We start from the raw sequence: 23624 nt of genomic DNA on the forward strand, positions 1-23624 counted from the left end.
CTGGCACTTTGTGAAAGAGAGAAGATTGCTGACCTCTGTGAAGTGATGGAGCTCAGTCACTAGAGTTATGAATGGACAGAAATGCAGAGCAACAAGCGTCTGCTTCTGCAGTTTAAAGGGAAGGAAAGATCTGCTAATTACTAGAGCAGCAATGGAACACTCAGGTGGCAGAGAGGGAAGAGGGATGTTTGCTGGCTACCAGAAGTATTTTAACACTTTTCCTTTTTGGTCAGTTTTCGGGCACCTGACAGAATCGTGTGTCATCCTACATCCTGACAATCATCATATCATAGAATACCAGGCTGGAAGGGACCTCGTGGATCATCTGGTCCAACCTTTCTTGGCAAAAGCATGGTCTAGACAAGATGGTCTAGCACCCTGTCTAACCAAGTCTTAGAATTGTGCAGTGTTGGGGAATCCACCACTTCCCTGGGGAGATTATTCCATTGGCTGATTGTTCTCATTGTGAAAAATTTTCCTCTCCTGTCTGATTGGAATCTCCACAGGAGTAACTTGTACCCATTACCCCTCATCTTTTCCATGTGACTCCTTGTAAAAAGGGAGCCTCCACCTTCTTTGTAGCCACCCTTTAAATACTGGAGCGTGGTGGTAAGGTCTCCCCTAAGCCTTCTTTTCTCAGGGTTGAACAAGCCCAGTTCTCTCAGCCTTTCCTCATACGGCAGGCTTCCCAGGCCTTTCATCATCTTTGTGGCCCTTCTCTGGACCCTCTCCAGCCTGTCCACATCCTTCTTGTGTAGCAGGGACCAAAACTGAACACAGTATTCCAGATGTGGCCTGACCAGCGCTGAGTAGAGTGGGCTAATGACTCCTTTCTGCTGGTGTTGCCCTTGTTGCTGCAACCTGCATCCTGTTGGGTTTCATGGCCGCAGCAGCACACTGTTCACTCACATGGAGCTTGTTGTCCACCAGGACCCCCAGGTTCTAAGGACCACCAGAAGCCTGCCTTGCCATTGTGCCTGTGGGCTGACATAGCTGCCTGACAGGATGCGTGCCTTCTGTCAGCACGGGCAGATAGGCTTCCACTTAGGTGAGAGGCTGAGTAAAAGCAGATTTTCATGCATTTATAAAAGCAAAGGTTCGCTAACTAGTGGAGTGCCTGCTGAAATCCAACACCGAGCAAATAGCTCTCCAAGTAAAAAAGGAATGCTAATCACAATCGGGTAGAAAACTACTCTTCTACAGAACATCCTCCAAGGTTTGTAATGATGCAAGTCTCAGTGACGTAATTAGGCCTCATAGATGCCAGGCCTCTCATTTCTTCTTTCTTGCGTATATCCTTCACATCTCATTCCAGTGTAGCCACTGCCTTTTTTTTGCAGCATCACTGTTGCCAGCTGCTGGCAGGATTTTGCAGTGTTTGTTCTGCTGTGTTCCCTACTGCTTTCCCTGTGGCTTTTCACCCTGTTCCTGCTGCTTCATTGTTTCTCAGTTTTTTTCCTGCAGAAGGAGCTATCAGCAGTTAGGAACGCAGGGTTTGACTCAGAATCACAATTAACCACTGCATCTAGTTATCAGCTCCATGAAGGCAACAAACCGCACGGTTTTTTATAAAGAGAGTAAAATTACCCAGCTGATCTCCATGTTACAAAGACAAAAGGTAAGCCTCTTAATCCTGCACGCTTACTTCCTTCCTGGGATGTCACCTGAACAAGAGAGGGCACTGACGGCTACGTAGCTTGTCTCATGTGTTTGCAAGACAGAATATGTATCTGCTATTTTCTGTCACAAACCATTACAAATAACAGCAAGAGTAGCAAAGTTCATTTCCAGATGTTTACTGTGCAGAAAAATGCAACAGTCAGCATTTATGATAAAGTGTTTGCTGGCAGATTGCAGGAAGAAAGTGCCAAACTTTACTGCCCTCTGCTGCCAAGGGTCATCAGCCCTTTCTTAACTTCTGACGTTTTGAGCTTTCTCTGTTTGTGTTTCTTATCTTAGTTGCTGTGTTTACACTGTTTGTTGGTTTACTAAAAATGCCAGTGCAGTCAGTGCAGTAAATTTTGGTACAAAACAGACAGGAGAAACATGGCTATGGCTATAAAAAGCTTTTGTGGTATATTCAGGGGGTGAAGTTTTGCAAATTGGGTGCGAGCCGTGCTGTCTTTTCACTGAACTTCTGTTTGACCAGAAGGTTTCTGAGCATTGGAGGCTTTGAGGAGCAGGTGCTCAGCAGCCCTGCAGCAGAAGGAAGGGACTCTGCGTCCTCCTGAGGCAGGAAGGGCAGCAGGATATACGGTGGGTATGGCACCACTTCTACACAAGCACTTTGCAAGTTATGATACAGGTGCTGGTGCTGCCAGTCGTGTTACTGGCACCCTTTAGGCTGTGACTGAGTGTTCGACAGTGAGATCAGTAAAGGCCATTTGAGCCGAGAAGCATCAGCGTGCCTTGCACTGCTGCTCTTGGTTGTGGGCCTGTATGGGCTCTGGTTTGTGTAACCCCTTGAAGTCATCAACCCAACTGAAGAAAGGTACTGCTCATCTGAAGCTCTTGAAACCCTTCAGGCATCGTGTTGGAGAGCACTGGAGCAGTTCTGTATGGCAAAATGGTGGTGTTCCCTGAGCACCTGAAAACAGGAGAAAGATGATTTTGGGAAAACCCATCCTTCCCAAATCAGCAAAAAGGTGTTTTTTCTCTTGATAGCAGTTTGTGTCTTCCTTCTGAGGCGTTGCGCGGTCCTGTGAAGAACTTTCTTACTCTTCACTTGAGTCAGAAGAGCCAAGCGAGGGCAGGGAAATGGCACGGTTCCCCGGGGCTGCTCTGCCGTCCGGAAGTGCTTGCAGACAGCCTCTCCACATGTGGGGTTTTTTTTAATATCTTTGTTTATTTTCCTGGCAGGAAGCTGTGCCTCGGGGCCGTGTGACAGCTCCACCTCCCGCTCTCGTGGCCTGGGTCCTGGCACACTCTGGCTGGCTGCAGCGCGGCTGCTGTGGGTACAGGCAGTGCCGGTTCCCCAGTAGGGATCAGGGCTCGGAGCAGGAGGCTGGGAGGTGGTGATGGAGGTCGTGCAGGGAGCTGCAGGGGGACCCCAGGTGCTGCACTTGGGGGCTGGGGTCATCGCTCTGCTGACGACGGCTGTGGCCGTCTGCTGCCTGCCCTCCCTGATGGATTACTGGAGGCGATGGTGGGTGATGAAGCCGATCCCGGGTATCAGCCCCTGCTATCCTCTGCTGGGAAATGCTCTACTCTTGGAGCGGGAGGGAGAAGGTAAGGGCAGCTCACGCCGCAGCCCAGCTATGAGGCCCCTGCACTGTATGGGGCTTTGCTGGAGGAGCCAGCACTGGTGAGGTGCTTGGGTGATCGAGCTGCGGCTGGCTGGGGCAGGTTGTAGGGTGTGCCATCGCCTTTAGGTCGCTCTGGGGCTGCGGGCGATCTGCAGAGGGGAACTGTGTGAGAAGTGGGTGGTAGAGGGGAAAGGAAAGGAACTGCATAAATGTGGCGTTATTATTGGTCAAGGATTAGCTCGAGGTTCAATCTGATAGTGGCTTCCAGATGCTGGACTGGGACCTGTTTCCAGTTGTTGGTGAGGTGGAGCGTGAATGCCATGGAATATGTTTTGGTGACAGCGAGGCGTGGTGGATACTCTTGCAGGAAGTGCTGTTTCACAATGCAGAGCACTGCGTCCCCATGGCTGTTAGCTGCAATCCAAACAAAGCTTTTAGCTTGTAAAGGAAAAATACTTCTTTAAACAATTATCTTCCCCCAAGTGAGCATGTACAAGGGACTTTAGCATGCTGAATTGCTGGGTCAGTTTTGGAATTAACTGTGCCTTAGATTTATGTGTTAGATGCAAAAGAACTTAGTACAACCCTCAAAAGCAAACCTTTCTGTTCTCACATTGATCAATGGTACCTTCTTTTTGCCAGGTACTTGAGAGACTGCTAATGTGCTACATGTTCCTCTTCTGTTTGGTACTTGGTTTTGCACAGGAGCATATTTCTTGAGGAGTCAGTGATGTGAAAGTGGCTGTGGCTGTGCTGTCAGTGGACCAGCAGACTCCTCTGGGTGTGTTTGTGATGCCTGTGTATGCCAGTCTGCTCTGTGCACATGCATTTCAGGCTGTGCTGCCAGGTATGCTGCCTGAAGAGAGAGCGACTGGGTCGTGGAAGCGTGGTGAAGCCAAGGACGAGTACAGCATGGGCGCGCACAGTGCCCAGTACTGACACATGCTGAGACGGGGTCCCTCTGTTCGCCAGGGTACACCCTTGCATCTTTCCTCTGTATCCAACCCCATATCTAAACACAGATATGAGATATCTTTCTTTGGTGGAAGCAAGGACAGGCAGCTTTCCCTGAAGCTGACTTCGGGGAAGCAGTAGCAGGATCATAGTCAGGATGCGTATATGAGCCTGACTGAAAGACAAATCTTCTTTTTTTCTTTTTCTTCTTCTTTTTAAATCTTCTTAAAAAACCCAAAACAATAAAGAACATTGCTTCTCTCTCCAGAAAGCAATTTGATGGAGGCTCTTATGTTCTACAGAGTCTCTAATCTCCTTTGTTAGCAAATTTAGAGAATTTAAGCATGTTGGAGTAAGAAAGAATCTGTTTGTAGACAAACAATAACAGTGTAAAGGCTTCAAAGATTTTCTTCAGGAGTCCGGCTATCAGAAGCTAGACATTTCAAGTGTTACTGGTTCCTGTGCAGTGCTCTGCCATTACTGTGCATGACATCACTTGTGTATGCACCACAAACGTAGTACCTGTCAATGAGGTCTCAGACAGGAAAAGGCTTGATGCTGTACTGGGAAAGCAAAGAGGCATCTTGATACAGCATTTTGGCTAGTGTCAGATAAGCCAAAATGTAAGCATAGCCTTGATATAGTTTGATTTGGCTCTAATTGTTACAAAGGGCATTGCAATGCAGAAGGCCCATGCTGCAGTGCTTTGAGACTGCTTAAATCAAGCTGCCTTATCTACAGCTAGGAGGGGATTCTCTAGAATAGAGTGCCTTCAAGAGTGCAGCCACAAAGTAATGGTCTTGCAGTACAGCTAATAGCTAGGTGCAAAATATGCTGCTTTGTTATAGTAGCAAGATAGAACTACAACAAAAACATAATTACAGGGCATATGGTGAAAAAGAGTTCATTACAGAAGTCTTGCTTTAGCAAAACCCCCTTTTTAAAAAATTCTAATATGCTGTTTTCATTCCAGGTTTTTTTAAACAACTACAAGTTTATGCTGAAGAGTTCAGGAGTTGGCCATTGCTCAAAATTTGGATAGGACCGTTGCCTGTCCTGATTTTGTATCACCCTGGCAATGTGGAAGTGAGTGTTCTTGTCTCCTGTCTGTTCTACTGTCCTGCAAAGCAGTGTCCAGCCTATTAGTTTCTATTATTTCAATGTAATTTTTGCAAAAAAGGGCTTGGTCTGATTTCACTTGAGATTGTCCTCTGACCCAGTACTAAAGAAGGGCTGAAAGCGGAAGAATATAAAAAGCCTAGTCTTGGAAAAAATAAATAAGATGGCAAACAAATGAAACCACCAGCTCAGTATGTTTTATGCAAAGAAGCATCTCCTTTAGCTTTGTTTTCACATGTGTGAAAGCTCCTGCTCCCAAGATCAGAATGGACAAGCAGATAGCAGGGAAGATGGGACCACTGAAATAGGGACACAACATTAATGAAATGCAGGTTTCAATGCTTGTGTCTGTTTGACTGGCTTCTGCATTAGAACTTGGTTGGTGTGTCTTGATGCTGTGAAATGTAGTCCTTAGTTTTGCTACTGACAATGACTGTCCTTGATCTGGGAAGATAGAGTTGTTTCTTTGTTGGAGTGTTTATTGAAGAGATGGTACTTCCTGTGAGTTTGGTTAAGGCTGGAAACCATTGGGTTTTCTCTGAGCTCTGCCTGTGACTTTGTAACACAGAGTTTCCTTTTCCAGGAAGATAAGGGGAGTGGGGGTGGTAGGTTTTGTGTATTTCATTGTTTCTCAGGATTGGGATATTTACTGAAAGACTTGAGGGTGTGAACGCAATGTTTCCCCTGTGTACCAGCTTGTACTGAAATATTGTGAATTTTACTGAGGCTCAGGGCATTTTTGTGGAGGAACTGAGGTTGTGTGAAGTAATCTCAGCTGAAGAAATCTCTCTCCATCTAACAAGTGATGTTTTTTCCTCTGCTTTAATTTTTCTGACAGGTTATTCTAAGCAGTTCGAAACACATAGAAAAATCGTACCTGTACAAATTCCTGCAGCCATGGTTGGGCACTGGACTTCTGACAAGGTATAGTGAAATGCAGGTGCATTGCTGTCTTTCTGAAATTGCAGGGTATATGATAGGAAGGGGCTTGGTGGCAGGAATGCTGTATGTATCTCTGGACAGAGATGTAGGTGATACCTGTAGAAGTCTTATTGCTTGTGATGGTCTTGGTTGCTCTTTAGCAGTTAATGCCCAATAAAAACCTTTTGGCATTATCTGTTTCTTGGCATGTTTGGCCATTGTTACTTTTTTGCCCAGAGGTTTGAAATGAATGTGAATTTTGGGAAGTTGTATCCTATGGCAAGTGGTGTCTTTTAGTCTGTGATGCTATACACTTAATTGTTTTGAATGTTGTGATATGTGTTGAGTGGTCAGGCTGTGGCAGAACTGTAACTGCGTGCATTGCTTATCATCTCAGCTGGTGGTGCTGCAACCAGGAGGATGGGTCTGAGGTTGGTGATGCTTTGGGGTAGGATAGGCAAGTATCTGTACCCTGTCCTTCGTTTCCCTTGTGAAACGGAGGCTTGGAAGAAGTGAGCCTGGGTAAAAGTGCAAGTCAGAAGTGGAGAGAGGGGGGACCAGTGATGTAAAGGCTTGGTGCCCTGTGGTCTTGGGAGGGTCAAGGGAGGTTTGATCTGGATGATGCAGATGTTCAAGAGTCAGAGCAAGGTGAACGTAGAGTGGCTCTGGTGCCTTTGTGCCTCTTCCGTGTTTGTGCGAGAAGGTCAAGGTCCCCCTGTTAGCAATGGAGCTTTGTTGCCTGTTTGGAGCCCTCAGAGGTGAACTCCTCATGCTTTGTGATGGGACCATGGTGTCGTAAAAGCCAGCTGTGATCACGTGGTGTGGGAGGTGCAAGTTTATGGGAGAGAATGAGGAATGCCTTTTATCCTGAGTTTTGTTCATGGCCTTTAAGAAGGCAGTTATCAGTAGCAAAGTGCAGAGAGTTGAGGTCCATGGTCCATAGCAGGCTAACAGGAGAAGTGGTGTGATGGTTTACCCTGTAAGCAGAGCTGCCATTTGTGTGCCTGTGTGGCATGTGATTCAGAAAAAGCGAACAAGAACTCCCAGGAAGCTGGTGTCACCAGCTGTGGCTCCATGCTCTTTCACTGACACGTGGGAGGTGGTTGCCTCTCTCCAAGGAAGTACTTTGCAGCCAGACCTTGAGACACGAATTGTGTAATGTTTGTGGACCGTAGTTCTCTGCAGTCCTCATTTCCTAGTCAGTGGTTGAAGGCAAGCATGGGTGGTGATTCACAGAGACAGTGTGATGACTTGAGGTCTTGGTGCTAAATAGCTGGTTTGTTTTACAGATGGCTTCCACTTGATCCCTCAGCCTGTGTGCACTGAGCAAGCATGAGGCCGGTATTGCCTGAAGGCTTGTTGGCATCTCCTTTTGATGAGAGCAGCTATAGAAATGGTGGCTTGTGCTTTGAAGGTAGCTGGAGCAAGAAATATTTCCATTTTGCTCCTTCTGAGTGGGGAATGCTATGGACAGCTTGAAGAGTCATCTACAGCGTGTCCATCTGTGCAGGTGTTCCAGGCTGCAGCTTTTACTGTGCACTTCCTGTGATGCTGAGGGTTTTATTTTTGACTTGGAGTTTTTAACCCTTCCTTCTTCCTGTTAATTTTGCAGCACTGGGGACAAGTGGCGGTCACGGAGGAAGATGATAACTCCCACGTTCCACTTTGCAATCTTAACTGACTTTCTAGAGGTTATGAATGAACAAGGAGGTATTTTGTTGGAGAAACTTGAGAAGCATGTTGACAAGGAACCATTTGATGTCTTTCTATACATCACTCGGTGTGCCCTGGATATCATCTGTGGTAAGTCCTCTTCAGTTATTGTGGTGTGGCTGCAAATGATGCAGAGGCTCACGAGTACAGCTGTGCCATGTTGTGTGAGGAGACAGTTGAAGAGGAATATCCCTGCATATTGCGTGAATGCATTTCTATCCTCCCAAGTTCATCCTTCCTCCTAGGGTGTCTTGTGTGCATCTGAGCAGGTGAGTTTGTGGGATGGGCATGGCAGAGGTAGGAGTCTGAAGTGAGCTTGTGTTGACAGGCAGGGCTCCTGGGCATGAAAATGTAGTCAGCTCATCACCTGAAACGGGATGTGTGTATTTACCTGTTGAAAGGATGGTGTGGTGACAGTCAGAGACTGGGAGCAGTAGTAACCTATTGTGTACTGGGACTCTGCATTTTACTTTGCATTTGTGAACCATTGATGACTTCTTCCTCCTAGAAACGGCCATGGGCAAGAATGTGGGTGCTCAGGAGAATAAGGATTCTGAGTATGTTTGTGCTGTCTACAGGTATATGGAAATTTTTCTTGGCTACTTTGTAGTTGGGCTGGAGTTGATGCTGCTGGTGTCAGGAGTTCATCTGCTGTGAGCCAGGAGGGAGGGCCAGGGGGTCACAGGTGGAGGTAGAAAGCCAAGAAGGCAGGAAAACCTGCAGATTTTGATGCATTTTCTGGTATGAGTATATGCAATGGGAGGCTGAGGCTTTGAAGAGGGGTCAGCTGCCATTCAGTTAATCCATTGGTACAGGAGGTTAGGAAAAAACGGAGCTGCAACATTTCATATCAGCGTGACTGGCAGAATTTTGGTTTGTTTTTTTTTTTTTTATTTTTACTTTTAAAGCTGAGGCACTTCTGTTCTGCAGTTCACGGCAGTATTTACACCATTCAAACTCTATGTGACTGTCCAGTGGATTAGGCAAAGCATGGTTTATATTCCTGCCACACTGGTGGGTCAGCTGCTTGTGGCTTCTCACCCCTAGCCTTGATGGGGCTTCTTGAGATATGTGTTGCAAAAAAGGGGTGGAATTAGAAGGTTTGATTGTCATCGGTTACTTGGCCTTTCCCAAATGGTACTGCAAGTGGCCTGGCCTGAGGTCAGTCTAAATGTCATAATTTCTCCTCAAAGTCTTTTTCTGCAGCCAAATGCATGTGCAAGAGCTGAATAGCAATGACAATCAGCCCTTCCAGATGTACTCCAGTTGTGTTTGAGCATACTTGAGGTCTCATAATCTTTATTTCAAATACTTTTCCTGTGCAGTCTGGCATATATGGTACCTGGATAGTCAAGTAGTAATGTAATGCTTTTAGATGACTTTTTGAGGTCATAGAGCAGATATTTTGGAGTCTTTTTGAGGTCATACATATCTTTTCAGCATGATCAGTGCTTTACTGATGTGGAGTGGGACTAGACTGGATGACTTAATATGTCTGTTTCAAGAGGATTCCCACTATATGAGAGTATGCTCTCCTTCTCAGAGTTCAGTGCTTAAAAATATAAATCATGGTGATGCTGGGACAAGTTACAAATTTTGAGATGGTTTAAAATCAGGAAACAAATATGAACATCCTTCCTTTCAGATGAATGGCTTTAAACCCATACAATATGTTGAGCTCCATTTCACTGGGGGAGGTAGAACTTCTTTTGGTTCTTGAAAATCTGCTGTAAATGTATTTTTTGTCAGGAAATGTTACATAATGTAATTGTTGTGCCCCTAGGATGAGTGATCTAATCCAACAGAGACAGAAGAGCCCTTGGCTTTGGCCTGATCTTGTATATATGCTGTTCAAGGAAGGAAGAGAGCATGAGAGGAACCTCAAAATCCTTCACAATTTTACAGATACGGTATAGATTCTTTATTATTATTATTATTTTTAACAGTACATTCTAGTTGTTGGAGCAAAGTCTTGCACTCAGTAGAGAGCTTCCAAATGGGGGTGAGGTTCAACTCCCTTGATATGCATCTATTAAGAGGAGAATTCTCTCTCTGTTGGGATGCCGAAGAGTTCCCTGAAAAGAACACAGCAGTTGACTTCTCTGTCAGGAACTTTGTCATATTTAAGCAAGGGAATATACTACTCCAAGGGAGTAACAGGACTTACAGGTCCTTGACAACCGAAATGAACAAGAGTTCACTGAACTCTCGTTCTGCCCCAGATGCTCCACATCTGAATCACCTGCAACAGCTCACTGCCAAGTTTGTAGCAGTAAGCATAGGGCTCTCTGCTTGGTAATGTCCCTTGGTCCAGCCCTCAGAAATGGAAGCTTGTACTAATTTTCCCCTATTTGGAGCAGAACTGCTGAGATGAACAAACACATGCAGGTCCCCACCTCAGCAATAAGACACTTTGACACAGAAACCGTGAAGCATACATCACTGAAGGCGTAAAACGCAGTGTTCTCTCACCGTGTTAGACTGTGCAGGTAACACCCCTTTCTCTCACCAAATAGCCTCTATGCTGTTCTTGCCAATGGTTGCCCTCCCAAATCTACTGTTAGAATGTTCCCAGGGAGGCCGCTTTCCCTGAAATAGATGTATGTGCCCCACAACGTCATTGTATCAATGCCACAACAAAGGAAATAATCTCTGAACTCTCACTACATATAATGAGCCACATTGACTCTGCATTGGTTTTAGGTAGTTCATATTTTGCTTCCTTTTATTGGGAATTGCATCAGTGAGTCATGAGAGAGGCTCTTAAAGGGACCTGCGGTAACACTTGCTCTCTTCCAATGCTAGGCTGCTGCATTGGATATAAGAAGACAAATCTTAGAAGATGACAAAGGAACAGTAAATAATAGTATCACCTAGTGTAGGTGCTGACAGAATGCACTGAGACAAAAGGTTGTTCAATATCTGCTTTTGTATGTGTATGTTCAGTGAGGGAAACTGTCTGTGTGTAAAACTACTATTTTTTCCCATTCAGTGCTTCCTCTGAACAGAATTACATATTCTACACCCTTCATTTTAATTATTTTGTTGTTGAGAGCAATACCAGTTTACTGAAGGGTTCTGTTTTGCTGTTATGACAACGGTAGTGACAGCAGGAAATCTCTGTCTGTCGCTGGAGCTGTTCTTTGACCTACAAAAGGGAAGGTCAACCATTGCTTTCATACTGAAGAAAATTTGGGAAGCTTTAGTGTAGTGTTTCCAGCTGTGCTTTGTGTAGTCCTGATGCAGCGTGTGGGGTGCCCTGGCTTCTCTTCAATCTCCTGGGTTCTGCAGAGATTGGAGATGTGATCCTTTCCTTAGTTATTGTATAGAGAATATCATCTTGGTGATCAGTCTGTTCAAACTGTAGCGATGGTTTTGATTTACTATCACTATTGTTGGCATTCACGATTGGCTTGTTCCAGATATTCTGGATGTGTTTACACTTCTTGAGGATCAACAAGTTGTTTGCATAGTTTGGCTATCTATTTTCTTGATCACACAAAGGCTATTCAGGGTTCATTCTATTGCTTGGGACAAGAGGGGTTGGTCATATTTCACCTACTAACACAAAAAAGTCAGTTAAAGTTCATATGCTGAGAGCATAAAGTTCAATGCTGAGAGCTATGCTAACTAGCTCATGTAGACTGCTACAGATGGATGTTGTTGTTTTAGTAAGTTGGGACAAATCTGTGTGACGTAGACTGTGTGTGTGCTGCATGCATCATGTCTAATATAATGGTTCTAATCTCAGGTCATTGCAGAAAAAGTTGCAGAACTTGAAAACACCAAGCAAACAAAATGTGATACTGATGGTAACTATGAAGAAAGTGACTCCAAAAAGAGAAAAGCTTTCCTGGACATGCTGCTGAGTGCAACAGATGATGAAGGGAACAAATTGAGCTACAGGGACATTCGTGAGGAAGTGGATACTTTCATGTTTGAGGTACCAAAGGAACCTTGGGTTGTTGGTGGGTTTGGGTTTGTGGTTTTTGTTGTTGTTTTGGTTTGTTCCCCCCCCCAGAACCCAAGATTCACCATTTACAGGTGGTGACTCCTCCTTTTCTTAGTTCAGGAGGTTGCTTTTAGTATGAAGTTATTTTAGTCCTGGAAGCCCAAGAGGAAATCTCTATAGGATAGAAACTACTGAAGGATAGAAACATTTGAGCCAGAATTGTGTGCCCTGGCAAAATGTTGGGCAATACACATGTGGTAGGCCCTGCCTATGTGAGCAGGCTCTACTTATGAAAGCAGGTGCGTAATAAGAGCTTAATGGCTGATGTGGGCCATGGGCTCTCAGCTCCTGTTGCAAACCTCATTAATGCTAAAGAGAGCTCTGAAGGGTTTCAGTGTTTTGCTTTTCATTTTGTCAGCTCTCCTCACATTTTGTCCCTTGCCACATTGGCTGTAACCTCCTGGTTCTGTCAACAACTCTGCATTGGTACTGTCATCTTGTGCCTGGTTCCCTGTCCAATGGAGGATCTCAACAAGACTTTCACAAGTTTTCCACACACATCCATTAGGTGGACCTGAATTCTATCTCAGAAGAGCTTAATTCAGAGTCATATTACTGCTGTTGTAACCTAAAGAAACCCTCTTCCCATTTTACCATTCCTGTACTAGTCCATAGCTGGATTTTGAAGAGGTACAGTATCCTGAACTTCACAAGTGCTCCTTTTTAGTACCAAAATCCTTTGTTGGTCAACTTTTCTCTTTTCTGTTCCCTGCCCACCCCCCCCCCCCCCCGCCCTTTTTTTTGTGTGTTCCCCTTCTGTTAGTTTCCTTTCCTTTCCAAGTTGTTATGTGGTGCTGAAAACTGTAGTAGCTGATCCCCCTTCTCATAGGAAGCCAAGAAGTATTTCCTCCTATGGGCACTGTACTGTGTCTCATTAGACTTTTCTGGATAGTTTTGTACCTTTTTTTTGGATAGTCTGGTAAAGGTTACAGATTGTGTCCATTGTATTTCTCCCGTGGTAGTCGTTGCCTCCCCAGACGTTACATTGTTGACTGGACAGTAACCAAAACCATGAATATACATCTGTTTCATTGTGTAGATACTGGTAGTTGATGCACCTTCTGGGAGGCAGAAGAGAGCACTGTTTGCTTGGGTTATTTCAACACTTTTCCATTTTGGGCAGTTTTCAGGCACCTGACAGAATCATGGGTCATCTTACATCCTGATAATCAGCATGTTGGATAGATGTCTTCACTCTTGATTATTTTTTTTCTTGTGGTCATGGGACTAATAAATCTCACTTTCCATACTACTTGCACACCCAAGTATCTAAAAAGCCTACTTGTGCACAGGAGTGGTGTTGAAGTGAGTGTCTTTATAAATCTGTACCTCTAGGGCCATGATACAACAGCAGCTGCTATGAACTGGGCCCTGTACTTACTTGGACATAATCCTGAAGCCCAGAAGAAGGTTCACAGAGAGCTGGATGAGGTGTTTGGTACGTTTCCATTCCCGCTGCATTGGGGTTGTGGTGGTGTTTCCATCTGTGAGTGGGGATGTGATACATTATAAGCCTAAATGTAGAAGGGGAGGTAGGAACATGCCTTGTGGCCCTTCTGGAGCTTTCAATAGCTAGAGGTGATTGGGATGTGTGCTGGAAGGCCTGTAGGAGAGTACAGCCAGCTTTACGCTTTGGGGCAAGTCATGCATGTTCAATGTATGTGTAGCACCTTCTCCTATGTGGTCTTGGTGCATGATGAGCGTTTCTGGAGGGAGCTGGAATGAGTTTGTTTCACCAGAATGGGGAGTTTTTGTCTTGCTCATCCCCATTTGCTTTTGAACAGGCAACACTGAGCGTCCTGTTACAATGGACGATTTGAAGAAGCTTCGATACCTTGAGTGTGTTGTGAAAGAAGCCCTTCGGCTCTTCCCTTCAGTTCCGCTGTTTGCCCGTGCCTTGAGAGAGGATTGCTGTATTAGTAAGTAGTGTCCTGTGTTTGCCTCTTCCTATCCTGCTAGCATCTCCTCAGTGGAGGTGTTGCCCAAGGAAAGGGCAGCGTTGTTTTATTTTTTATTTTGCTGTTGTGTACAGAAAGTCACTTATTTGCTGTTGTTTTGACCCTTCTTCTCCCTTTCCCTTTTCTCTTTAGAAGGATATCAGGTACCAAAAGGCACAAACGTTCTTGTCATAACTTATGCCCTGCATAGAGACCCCGAGATCTTCCCTGACCCGGAGGAGTTCAGGCCTGAGCGATTCTTCCCTGAAAATTGTAAGGGAAGGCACCCGTATGCTTATGTGCCCTTCTCAGCTGGTCCCAGGAACTGCATTGGTAGGTAGCTGAAGAGTAAGCCCTTTTAATGTGACAGTGCTGCTTCTGGTGTGGTAATTGTAGCAGCAGTGAGTGTATGAGAAATTTAAGTCTTTATGTGCCTGCTGGTCGTGTCTGCCCTCTCCATCCCCCCTGAATTCTGGGCACTGTCTCCCCTGCAAGCCTGGTGCTTGAGCTGACACATTTTGTTTCTTCCCAAGGGCTCCTTTCTTCCCAGAGGCCAATGTCTATCATGCTGGTGTTTCCCTCTCACTGCCTGTGCAGCCTGGCAGCATGTTAATGGGCTCCTGTATTAGGACAGGATTGCTTCCAAATTTCTGATCCTCAGTGTCAGCAAGACAGAGCAAGAGAAGGCAAATGTCCTGCACTTGTTTTGCTCTGGAAAACGCTATCTCAGCTGGGTGTCCCAAACATGCTGTCTGCAGCTGATGTATCCTTCCCCTCTTTCTGACACCGTTGTTGCTCTGGTGTTTTTACTGCCATCCCAGAACTTGTTAGCTCTTCAAGTGCCACCGAGACACTTAGAATTTACCAGTTCTCAAAGTAGAGGCATCGTTGTTTATATTGTACAACACAGGAGAAGACTGTTCCCTGCACTGATCTTAAGTGCAGATGGGGAACATTCAGCAATTTTTATGCCATTTTACAATAATGGGAAATACTACAACTTCTGGGTTTTTGATTTTCTTTGTTTAATTTTGGGGGGACAGGGTTGGCGCTTTTGTTTGTTTGTTTTTAATTTCTCTCATTGGGAATAGGTGCCCTTCCCATAAAAACAGCAGAGTATGTCTTCCCATGTTCCAAAGAGGAATCTAATTTAATATTACATGTCTAGCTAATTCCTGGGTGTATAGGAACAAGTGCAGGAGAGTTGGTTCAATAATATTATTGCAGAAATACACCACTGTGTACATATGTACAGACATCCATCTATGCATATTATACAGAGGGGAGCACAGAAAAAGTTTTGAGCACTGGATTTTGTGTCCTGTTCCCATTTTCAGTTTAGTTTGAGTGAGCTGCCTGGATTGTGACACTTGGTTTGGTTTCCCTCATATTTCTCTGTTCTCCCCTTTCCTCCTCCACCCTTCTCTGAAATGTGAATTGAACTTTGCCCTCTGTGATAGCAAATGATTAGTGTGTGTGATGCTTAGTGTTCTTTAAAGGAAGGTCTGTCTGTCATTCTGTTGCAGTTGTATATCTCCTTTGCTCCTCTCTGCCTATATGGAACAGTGGGATTTGTCTCTCCTTGCAGTCCGTGTGCTGCATCTTCTCCTGCTCTGGTCTGTCATCCATTCCTCCCTGCCTAGTCCATCCAAGAGACATGACAAGGCTGTGTTTTGTATTAGTTCCATGTGAAGTGTTTCCTCTTTGCTGCTTGAGTTCTGCATCCTGTGGGAAGGAGGACGTGCTGTGGATTGTGCCAGGAAGGCCAGAGTTATGATGCAGAGAAAAGTGCTAGTTTCAGTAGTATCCATACGACCTCAATTTTGGCCTAAGGCCAGTTCTGTTCTCAAGGCAGATGCACAGTCTTTGCTGTCCTCTGTTCCTAGGGGTATTGCAGTGAGCATGCAAATGCAGCAACTGTTGATGCAACCTGACAATACCATCTTTTTTTTTTTGCTGCCCTGTAATTCATAGGTCAGCGCTTTGCACAAATGGAGGAGAAAGCTCTTCTAGCCCTCATCCTGCGGCGCTTTTGGGTGGACTCATGTCAAAAGCCAGAAGAGCTTGGTATAACTGGAGAACTGATTCTTCGTCCAAATAATGGCATCTGGATTAAGCTGAAGAGAAGGCCAAATGCTGCATCAGAATGAAAGGGAATTCAAGATTTTGTTTTTCCAAAAACTTCCAACCTATTTAAGCTGAGATATGTTTTTAAATCAGATATTTTGATGGCCACCTGGCAATTTATTGAAACTACAGTCATTACTGATTGTTTCATTAAAGAAGATGTTGTAATAGCACTAAATTGCTGTAGTTTCCTAGTACATGTGAACTTCATGTTCATCTTTGAAGTCCAAGTCCTTAAACATCAAACCTTAGTGCCTTATCTACTTGGATGAAACTATTCTACTGCAACAGTGCAAAAAACTTTTAATTATGGTAGTAACAACAGTAATGCCTGTGGTGGAGTGATCTGGTTATATTCCATAGCATTTGCGAGGTAACTTGATAGTCTCAAATCTTTGGTTAGTTTTCAGGTTTCTTTGGTTCTGAAAGGTACAAGTAATCAGTTCTTCCACTTGGCACTTTTTTTTCCTGTTTTGGTGATGACTGCCTCTATGAAGACAAAGGAAAAAATCTCTGATAATTGCTCTCCTCCTTTGTAAGCATTTACAGTAGTTCTTAAATAGCGAGTGCTCTGAATTATTTTCTAGTGAAGTGTACCGTAAGTATTAATCTGTATAATCATACCATGAACTAGATAGTGTGCAAATTTCACACAGGATTTCATAATGACAGAAACACTGTATTATTAGAAATTCTGAGAATAAACTTCTACTATGCCTCAATATGGATTGAAATTATACCTGTAAAAATTGCATGCCTGGGTGCAGGTAAATTACTGAGGGATAATTATTTCTTATCATCAGTTCCCCTGGGGTGATCTGTTGACCAGATTTTACTGTGGTAGTCAACGCTGAAACAATGAGCCAGTCTGCTCTTGCCTTCTGGAGTCCTGAAGGCAACATAGGGAATTTCTTGCTAATTGATGTTAAAGAGGAATTACAATGATGGAATGAAGTGCCTGTGAAAGTTTCTGGCTGTACCTTCAGGACAGGTCAAAATCTGCAACAAGCCACAAAGCTGGAGAACAGACTTTCCGTGACTTTTGTAAGCACTGAAGAAAAAGCTGGTGCTAGACCAGGCTGAGGTCCTCTAGCTGGTCTGCCCTTTACTTCTGCCCTATGCTTTGGGACTTCTTTTGGCTGGTGTGCGTTAACCCAGCATGGCCCCTGGCGCTGTACAAAGAAGGATGCACACCGATAACCATACCTCTGTCTTTATCTGCCGATGCAGCAGTTGCTCTTGTCCCAGTGAGTGGCGGTGGGGTTTTTAGGTGTGCTATCACCTTTAGATTGCTCTGGGGCTGTGGGTGACCTGCAGAGGGGAACTGGATGGGAAGCTGGAGGTCAGAGCTGATATGGCTAATATGGACTGGTCCACCCCTAGTGATTAATGTGTTACAGAGTAAGAAAGGAGTAATCTATCTTTACTGGTTTTGTTGACCTTTAGGGATGCTTTTCTTTTGTCTGTTTCCTTATGCCCTTTTAACAACACTTAGTGGTTTAATTCCTGGGATATTGCTGTGCTTTGTAGAACATCAGAATAGAGAGAAAAGAATTCCTATGTTTTCCAAGTAAATTAGAGGTTTCCTTGAACCTGCCAAATTCTCTATATTCAGATAAACCTAGGTTTTACCATTTTATGAGGATCTTATAAAAACAAAGGATCCAACTGCTTAGTTTACATAAATGAAATCACAGACCTTGACACATACTTTATTTTAATTGCTGCCTTTCTTTTGCCATTAAGAAAACAAAAGTCATGTAACAATGATAGTATGGTTACTTTCTTCAGCCTTCATTTTCAAAGACAGGTTTCATTGCTAGATAATAACAAGAATTTAAGTTTACAGGGCTGACTGTAAAAATTTTCTTTATAATGAGATAACTTTTGAGACTACCTTCTTACATTAATGCACATAAAACAAATGACACATGTTTTCTAAAGAGACTTTAAGTGAAGGAATTATTTAACGCTTTTGGGTACTTGGTAATGTGAGCTTTGCAGGTATACAAGATTTGCATCCAGAATATGTTTTCTCACTTGGTATGTAGTTGAAACCTGGAGAAGTACTAAACGTGTTTTGTCAAACTATGTCCTTAAATTGAGGACTTTCAAGACAAATGAAAATTAACATTAATTCCTTTTCTTCTGTGGGATCTGTTTTGTGGAAACAGTTTTTAAAATTGACCAAACTAACAATTTTCTTGATAAGCAGATAATTTTTGTGACATCTGTCTACAAGGACCAAATATTTTTGCTTGCACTTTGTTTTTGTACCATACTCTTCTCACATAATGGGATCTCAAGTAAAGTGTAATTTCTTTATAATCTCTGATGGGAACAAGAAAAATAAGTTAGATAAAAACTGGATAGAACTGTAATGAGAAACTCATTAAGAGTGCATGGGCTCAAATGCTGGCACAGGGTTACCAAAGTGGAAAATCCCTATTTAATGATGCACATAGTATCTTTGCCAAGATGAACGCTGATGTAATCCTGTAATCTTTGTGTTCAGAGCTGTTCTGAAAAGGCGGTGACCTCTCACCTTTGCTGTGAAAACTGGTTCTGAAGCAATTTGAGGCTGCTAAGGAAATAAATATTGGGGAAACCAATACTGAAAGAACAGGGACTTTCTGCCTGCAGGGTAGAAGTTAGATGCATTGTGTAGGGTGTGTGCTTTCATTAACCTGAGTCATGTGGTGTGTAGCTGTTGGTTGTGGTCAACAACAATTCTTTGGGTTTGTTTGGTTGTTTTTTTCCCTTTTTTTTAAACCCTGTAGGACTTCGGAATGCAGTGCAGCTTTACCAGGTTTCCAGATAAAGTAATGGGACAGCGAAATTTTGTGGAATTGTCCTGTTTTCAGCTGGAATAAAGTTAATTTTCTTCTTAGTAGCTGGTACAGTGCTGTGTTCTGGATTTAGGATGAGAATAATGTTGATAACACACTGACGTTTTAGTTGTTGCTAAGCAGTGTTCATACTAAATCAGGGACTTTCCAGCTTTTCATACTGCCCTGCCAGTGGAGGCTGGGAGTGCACAAGAAACTGGGAGGGCACGCAGCCAGGACAGCTGACCCGAATGAGCCAAAGGGGTATTCCATACCATATGATGTCATGCCCGGTATATAAACTGGGGGGAGTTCGCCGGGGGGCACCATGGATCGGGGACTGGTTGTCGGGTCAGTGAGTGGTGAGCAATTGTATTGTGCATCACTTGTTTTGTATTATTCTATTATTATTCCTCCCCCCCCCGCCACCTCCTTTTCTGTCCTATTAAACTGTCTTTATCTCAGGCCATGAGTTTTACTTTTTTTTCCTCTGATTCTCTCCCCCGTCCCACTGGGTGTGTGTGTGTGGGTGAGCGAGGGACTGCGTGGTGCTTAATTGCTGGCTGGGGTTAAACCATGACGGTAATAAAAACTGTGTGTGCGTGGTAGGTGTTTGTGATTTTGTCCTGATGGCTAGGTATCTGCTGATGGTATGAAGGTAGCAGCTGAACTCTAAACCCAAATATTACTCCAGAGTAATGGTTCATATAGGGTAATCTCAGTGATGCTGATCATGGGGTGGTGCTGGCTCTGTTTCTGAAATACAGCTGCCTTGCTGTAAGAAATTGATAGCCTTGTCTCATACAAAGATCCCTTTCGAATGGTGACAGGCAGGACAGAACTTTTAACTGGGATGACAGAAATAGAGTGCGTGAGTGTTTCTGGATCATGGCTTACAGCTGTTATGAAGAAAACGGACAACAAACCCTCTGTGTGACCTCTTGGGTGGTGCTGCTTGAAAGTGCCTCCAGGGCTGGCTCAGAGGCACTAGAGGTTTCCAGCCACCCTGACACAAACTGCTTTTTGGGCTCTGAAAGCTGCATGTTTGGGACACACGCAGGAGGTGGGTTAGTGGTGCTTACTAGACATCCGCCTGCCTTACTGAATTTAATCGTCATGCTGCAAAAGACAAACACTCATGTATAGGTGTTAGTACACTGCTGCATACAGATCCTCCTGCCGTGCATGATCTAACATGTCATCTCACTGATACTCCTCTTCCAGCAGGTAAAAGAGTCAAAGAGTCTTTGGAGAATCCTACCCCACTTTCCTTCCTAAAAGCAGTATTGGTGCCACCCCCTGGCAAACCTCCCAGTATAGTACTATCTCAGTTCATAGTCATGTCATATTTAGAAGATGATCTTCGTAGTTTGCATGGATTTAAAACTAAATTAACTCATTTCCAAAAAAAAAAAAAAAAAATTAAAAAAATCTGAAATTCTGAAAATGGGAGTTCTCTGCTAAGTATAACTCCATCTTTTGCTCAACAAATGGGTTTTTCTGATCCGTGCCTCAAGTGTAGCTTGCAGAGATGGAAACTGTTCATTGAAAATGCAAATTATTTTGAGTGAAAAGAGGCAGTCAGTTAACAAAAACCTGTATGCCCAAACCTCCAGACCTGACTCCAGGCTTGTAGTTCAGGGACACATATAACTTGCTCAAGGGTTACTGTCTGACAATTTACAGGGCCTGGTCAAGGCACTGGAACCCTTCAGTATGTTGAAATGTTCTGTCTTCTCTAATGTCTAACAATAACCAGCATCAGGTGTTTTAGCTGCAAGAAGCAAGGCCTTGGGCAGTTATGTGATTCTCCATTTATAAGAAAAAAATCAAATCTATTTATAAGAAAAAAAATCAAAGAAGCCCTCCTACAAAACAAACCCAGTAGTGATTTGCTGTTTAATACTTGCAACTGTCTTCTATTTTCTTGGTCTGCATTGATTTCTTATTTGAGATCTGATGTGCCGTTATTTCTGGGCTGTATTTCTAGGAAGACTATTGCTGACATGTAATTGGAGGACATGGAACTGCTATACAGCTTTTATTTCAAAACAATATGCAATCCAGCACTTTCCACAAATCAGTGAATAAGTTATTCTAGCCATCTTTTTGCAGCCATTTTGGGGGAAATCAAGTCAAGCATGAGAAGACTTTGGCCTAGTGAAGGAGCAGATTCTTTACTCAGATAATGTCATCTGGACTCAGATGAAAAGGCTCCAAATTGTTCATTGTAACAAGGAAAGATCAAGATTTAATTTTTAGAAGTTGTTTTAGCAGCATTAAATCTCCAGCTCTTCTCCTACTTTAAATAATATAATCTCTTTGGATTTCAGTGAAGCTCAGTAAACTGATACCTCTCAGCATATGTTATAATTTGTCCTATAATAAATATGTCCTATTATATAATAAACAATAATTCATTCAGGAACACAGCGTTTGTAACACATTCTTTTCTCTGTACAGAAGTACAACTCTTGATTTGAGCAACAGTGCAGTGGTGTAAACAGGGGACCACTTGTCATGTGAATAGCAGGCCCCCTGAAAGAAAATGCATTTCTTTTCTGAAGTGACCGTGCTTATTACGATTCCCTTTGAATAGCATTACTGCCTTATTTCTCAGCTTCACCATCAATGCAATTGATGCCTATATAGATGTAGTTAAAATGATTTATGCTTTTGGAAGCAGTGTGGTATCTAAATTTGAGAACTGCTGCTTTAAGAAAGTATTTTTTTCTTTTTTTCCCCACTTGTTTGCTTATGAAAAAACCAGCCACCACCAAAAGATTCCTTTTCCTGAGACAAGTTTTTAAAATAGACATAATGGATTATAGAAATGAAATCTCACAGAAGCTTCTGATGAATGGGTATGACTTCATATTGTATGATGAAACACATGATCTTGTTGAAATTTATGATAAGTCTGCCCCGTTTTTTCTGCCAATTTGAACCGTATACCTTATTTTTCCAAAAGTGTGGGGTTGGAGTTTTTTGGTTTTGTTTTAATTTTTAATGAGACAGTAATGAACTGGAATATCGCTGCCTGATATCTGAGGTGGAAAGCCCAGATGAGAAGTGAAAAGTGAAGAAATTAAAAGTCCTTGGAGAGAAGTTATAATCCTTTTGTGCCACCAAGTGAAATGTGCGCACACACAGGCACACAAAAGGAAAAATAATTATTTTAATTGAATCCTAGTGCAGGTTAAGCAACACAAAAACTTACAAGTTCAGCTTGGTTTGTTTATAAATGTTCAGATACATGGTAGGTTTTGTGATTACTTTCAGGATTATGAAAATTCTGTAATTTGAAGTAAAGGTGATAATTTTTCCAGAGCTGTGAAAGATTATCATCATTTTATAGATGAGAAAAGAGAGACTAAGTGACATACCTGTGGTTACACAGGAGGGCTTCAGCGGTGTTGGCTGGAGGTGGTGTGGTATACTTTCCCAGAGCTGTACTCCCATGATACCTCTACAGCCCGTGCCTGATGGAAAATCTCCTCTTCCGAGCTGAAGGTCAGAGCTGTACAGGCAACTCAGTCTCAAAACACTTCATGTTACAGGAATAAACTATCAAATGTGTTTTGCAGCAAAGCCTTCTAGCACTCTCCCTTGTCACTGTTAGACACTTAGAAAAGGACACATAAAAAATGAAAGCTGCTGTACTGAAAACATTTGAGTCCTCTCCTACAAACATATCAGGGCAAAGCAAATTGATACACAGGAGAGTATGAATACTTTCTTTCAGACAGTTCTTCCTCTGTAAGGAAGAATTGGAGACCTTGCTGGCCCATAAATCATGGAGAAGTCATTCCAATCATCAGGGTGCTCAAAAAGGTCACAGTTGGATGAAATGTTTTGATCTAGATGTTTTCTGAGTAGAGCATATGTTTCTGTCTTTCCAGCATATTCAGTGTAAAAGAAAAGAGGAAAAAGTGGGGAGGAGGGAAGAGTTGCCCCTTTGGCCATTTCACTATGAAACAAAACACCTTTTTTTTTTAAGATTTGAAGGATTTTTTTTTTTTTGGCTTGAAATTTATTTTGCTTTGGTTACACATGTTAAAAAGAGTTGTAGAAATCAAACCAAGTGATTCAGATCAGCTGTAAATGAAGTTTGACTTCTTGTTGTTGCATTTACGTTTCACACATCTGCAAACAGGCTTGGTCTTTTTTCTAGCTTCTGGCAAACTGGAGACACTCTTAGTTGCATCTAACAACAAAATAGGAGTGTAGAAAGTGCCACAGTAAAACTACTTGGAAGATGTAGACAGGATAATTCCTGCAGATTATTGAAAAGGAAGAATAAGAACTTGAACTGATGTTAAAGAAAACAGAGCACAGAATAAATAGTTGAAGAATAGCGCTGTCTCTATTTGCCAAGGGAGTGCCTCAAGAAAATGGTGTAATAGTAAGAAAACACAGGTGACAATTCTGTCCTCGGTTACAGCAGTTTCTCAATGGTGTCACTTACTTGGGTCTGAGTCACTAGTCTTACTGATTTCATGTGGATTTCCCCGCTGCCCCAGCTCAGGACTTACTCTTGGGATGAATCTCATTCCCGCTTTATGTAGGTTCTTGTGCTAGCAGCAGAGACTCTGGCTGTTCTCAACCAGGGATTCACCTTTTATTTTAAAGCGTCATCTAAGAGGCAGGTGCTCAGCTGGTATAAAACCTGGACATCGATTTCAGTGCGGTCTGGATGATGTATGCTCTGAAAATGCAGCCCAAGGTCAGTAACATTGACCGAAAGAGTACCCGTTCAAAGTAAATA

At 43.2% G+C, this 23624-nt stretch overlaps 1 protein-coding gene and 1 long non-coding RNA gene across 2 annotated transcripts; one reads left to right on the forward strand and one right to left on the reverse strand.

Annotated features, from left to right (window-relative positions):
- Window positions 1–2875: 2875 nt before the first annotated feature.
- On the forward strand, window positions 2876–22236 carry LOC126037341 (cytochrome P450 4V2). Its single transcript, XM_049797650.1, has 11 exons — window positions 2876–3228; window positions 5173–5285; window positions 6157–6242; window positions 7852–8042; window positions 8461–8530; window positions 9736–9862; window positions 11704–11895; window positions 13300–13402; window positions 13749–13883; window positions 14055–14234; window positions 15876–22236. The coding sequence occupies exons 1-11, from the start codon at window positions 3018–3020 to the stop codon at window positions 16049–16051; spliced, it is 1584 nt and encodes a 527-aa protein (XP_049653607.1). The 5' UTR covers window positions 2876–3017; the 3' UTR covers window positions 16052–22236.
- On the reverse strand, window positions 17331–23524 carry LOC126037366 (uncharacterized). Its single transcript, XR_007505644.1, has 3 exons — window positions 23325–23524; window positions 22243–22376; window positions 17331–17352 (listed from the first exon to the last, which is right to left on the reverse strand). It is a non-coding gene; the product is annotated as an uncharacterized LOC126037366 (long non-coding RNA).
- Between the last annotated feature and the right edge of the window lie 100 nt (window positions 23525–23624).

The sequence above is a fragment of the Accipiter gentilis genome, chromosome 3, assembly GCF_929443795.1.
Source record: "Accipiter gentilis chromosome 3, bAccGen1.1, whole genome shotgun sequence".
NCBI lineage: Eukaryota > Metazoa > Chordata > Aves > Accipitriformes > Accipitridae > Astur > Astur gentilis.

Bases quoted from the DNA above. Each gene is read 5' to 3' on its own strand.
- LOC126037341 (XM_049797650.1), top strand. From the start codon at position 3,018: ATGGAGGTCGTGCAGGGAGCTGCAGGGGGACCCCAGGTGCTGCACTTG. The intron at 3,229-5,172 runs GTAAGGGCAGCT...TTTTCATTCCAG, and splicing joins CTTGGAGCGGGAGGGAGAAG to GTTTTTTTAAACAACTACAA. The intron at 5,286-6,156 runs GTGAGTGTTCTT...TTTTTCTGACAG, and splicing joins ATCACCCTGGCAATGTGGAA to GTTATTCTAAGCAGTTCGAA.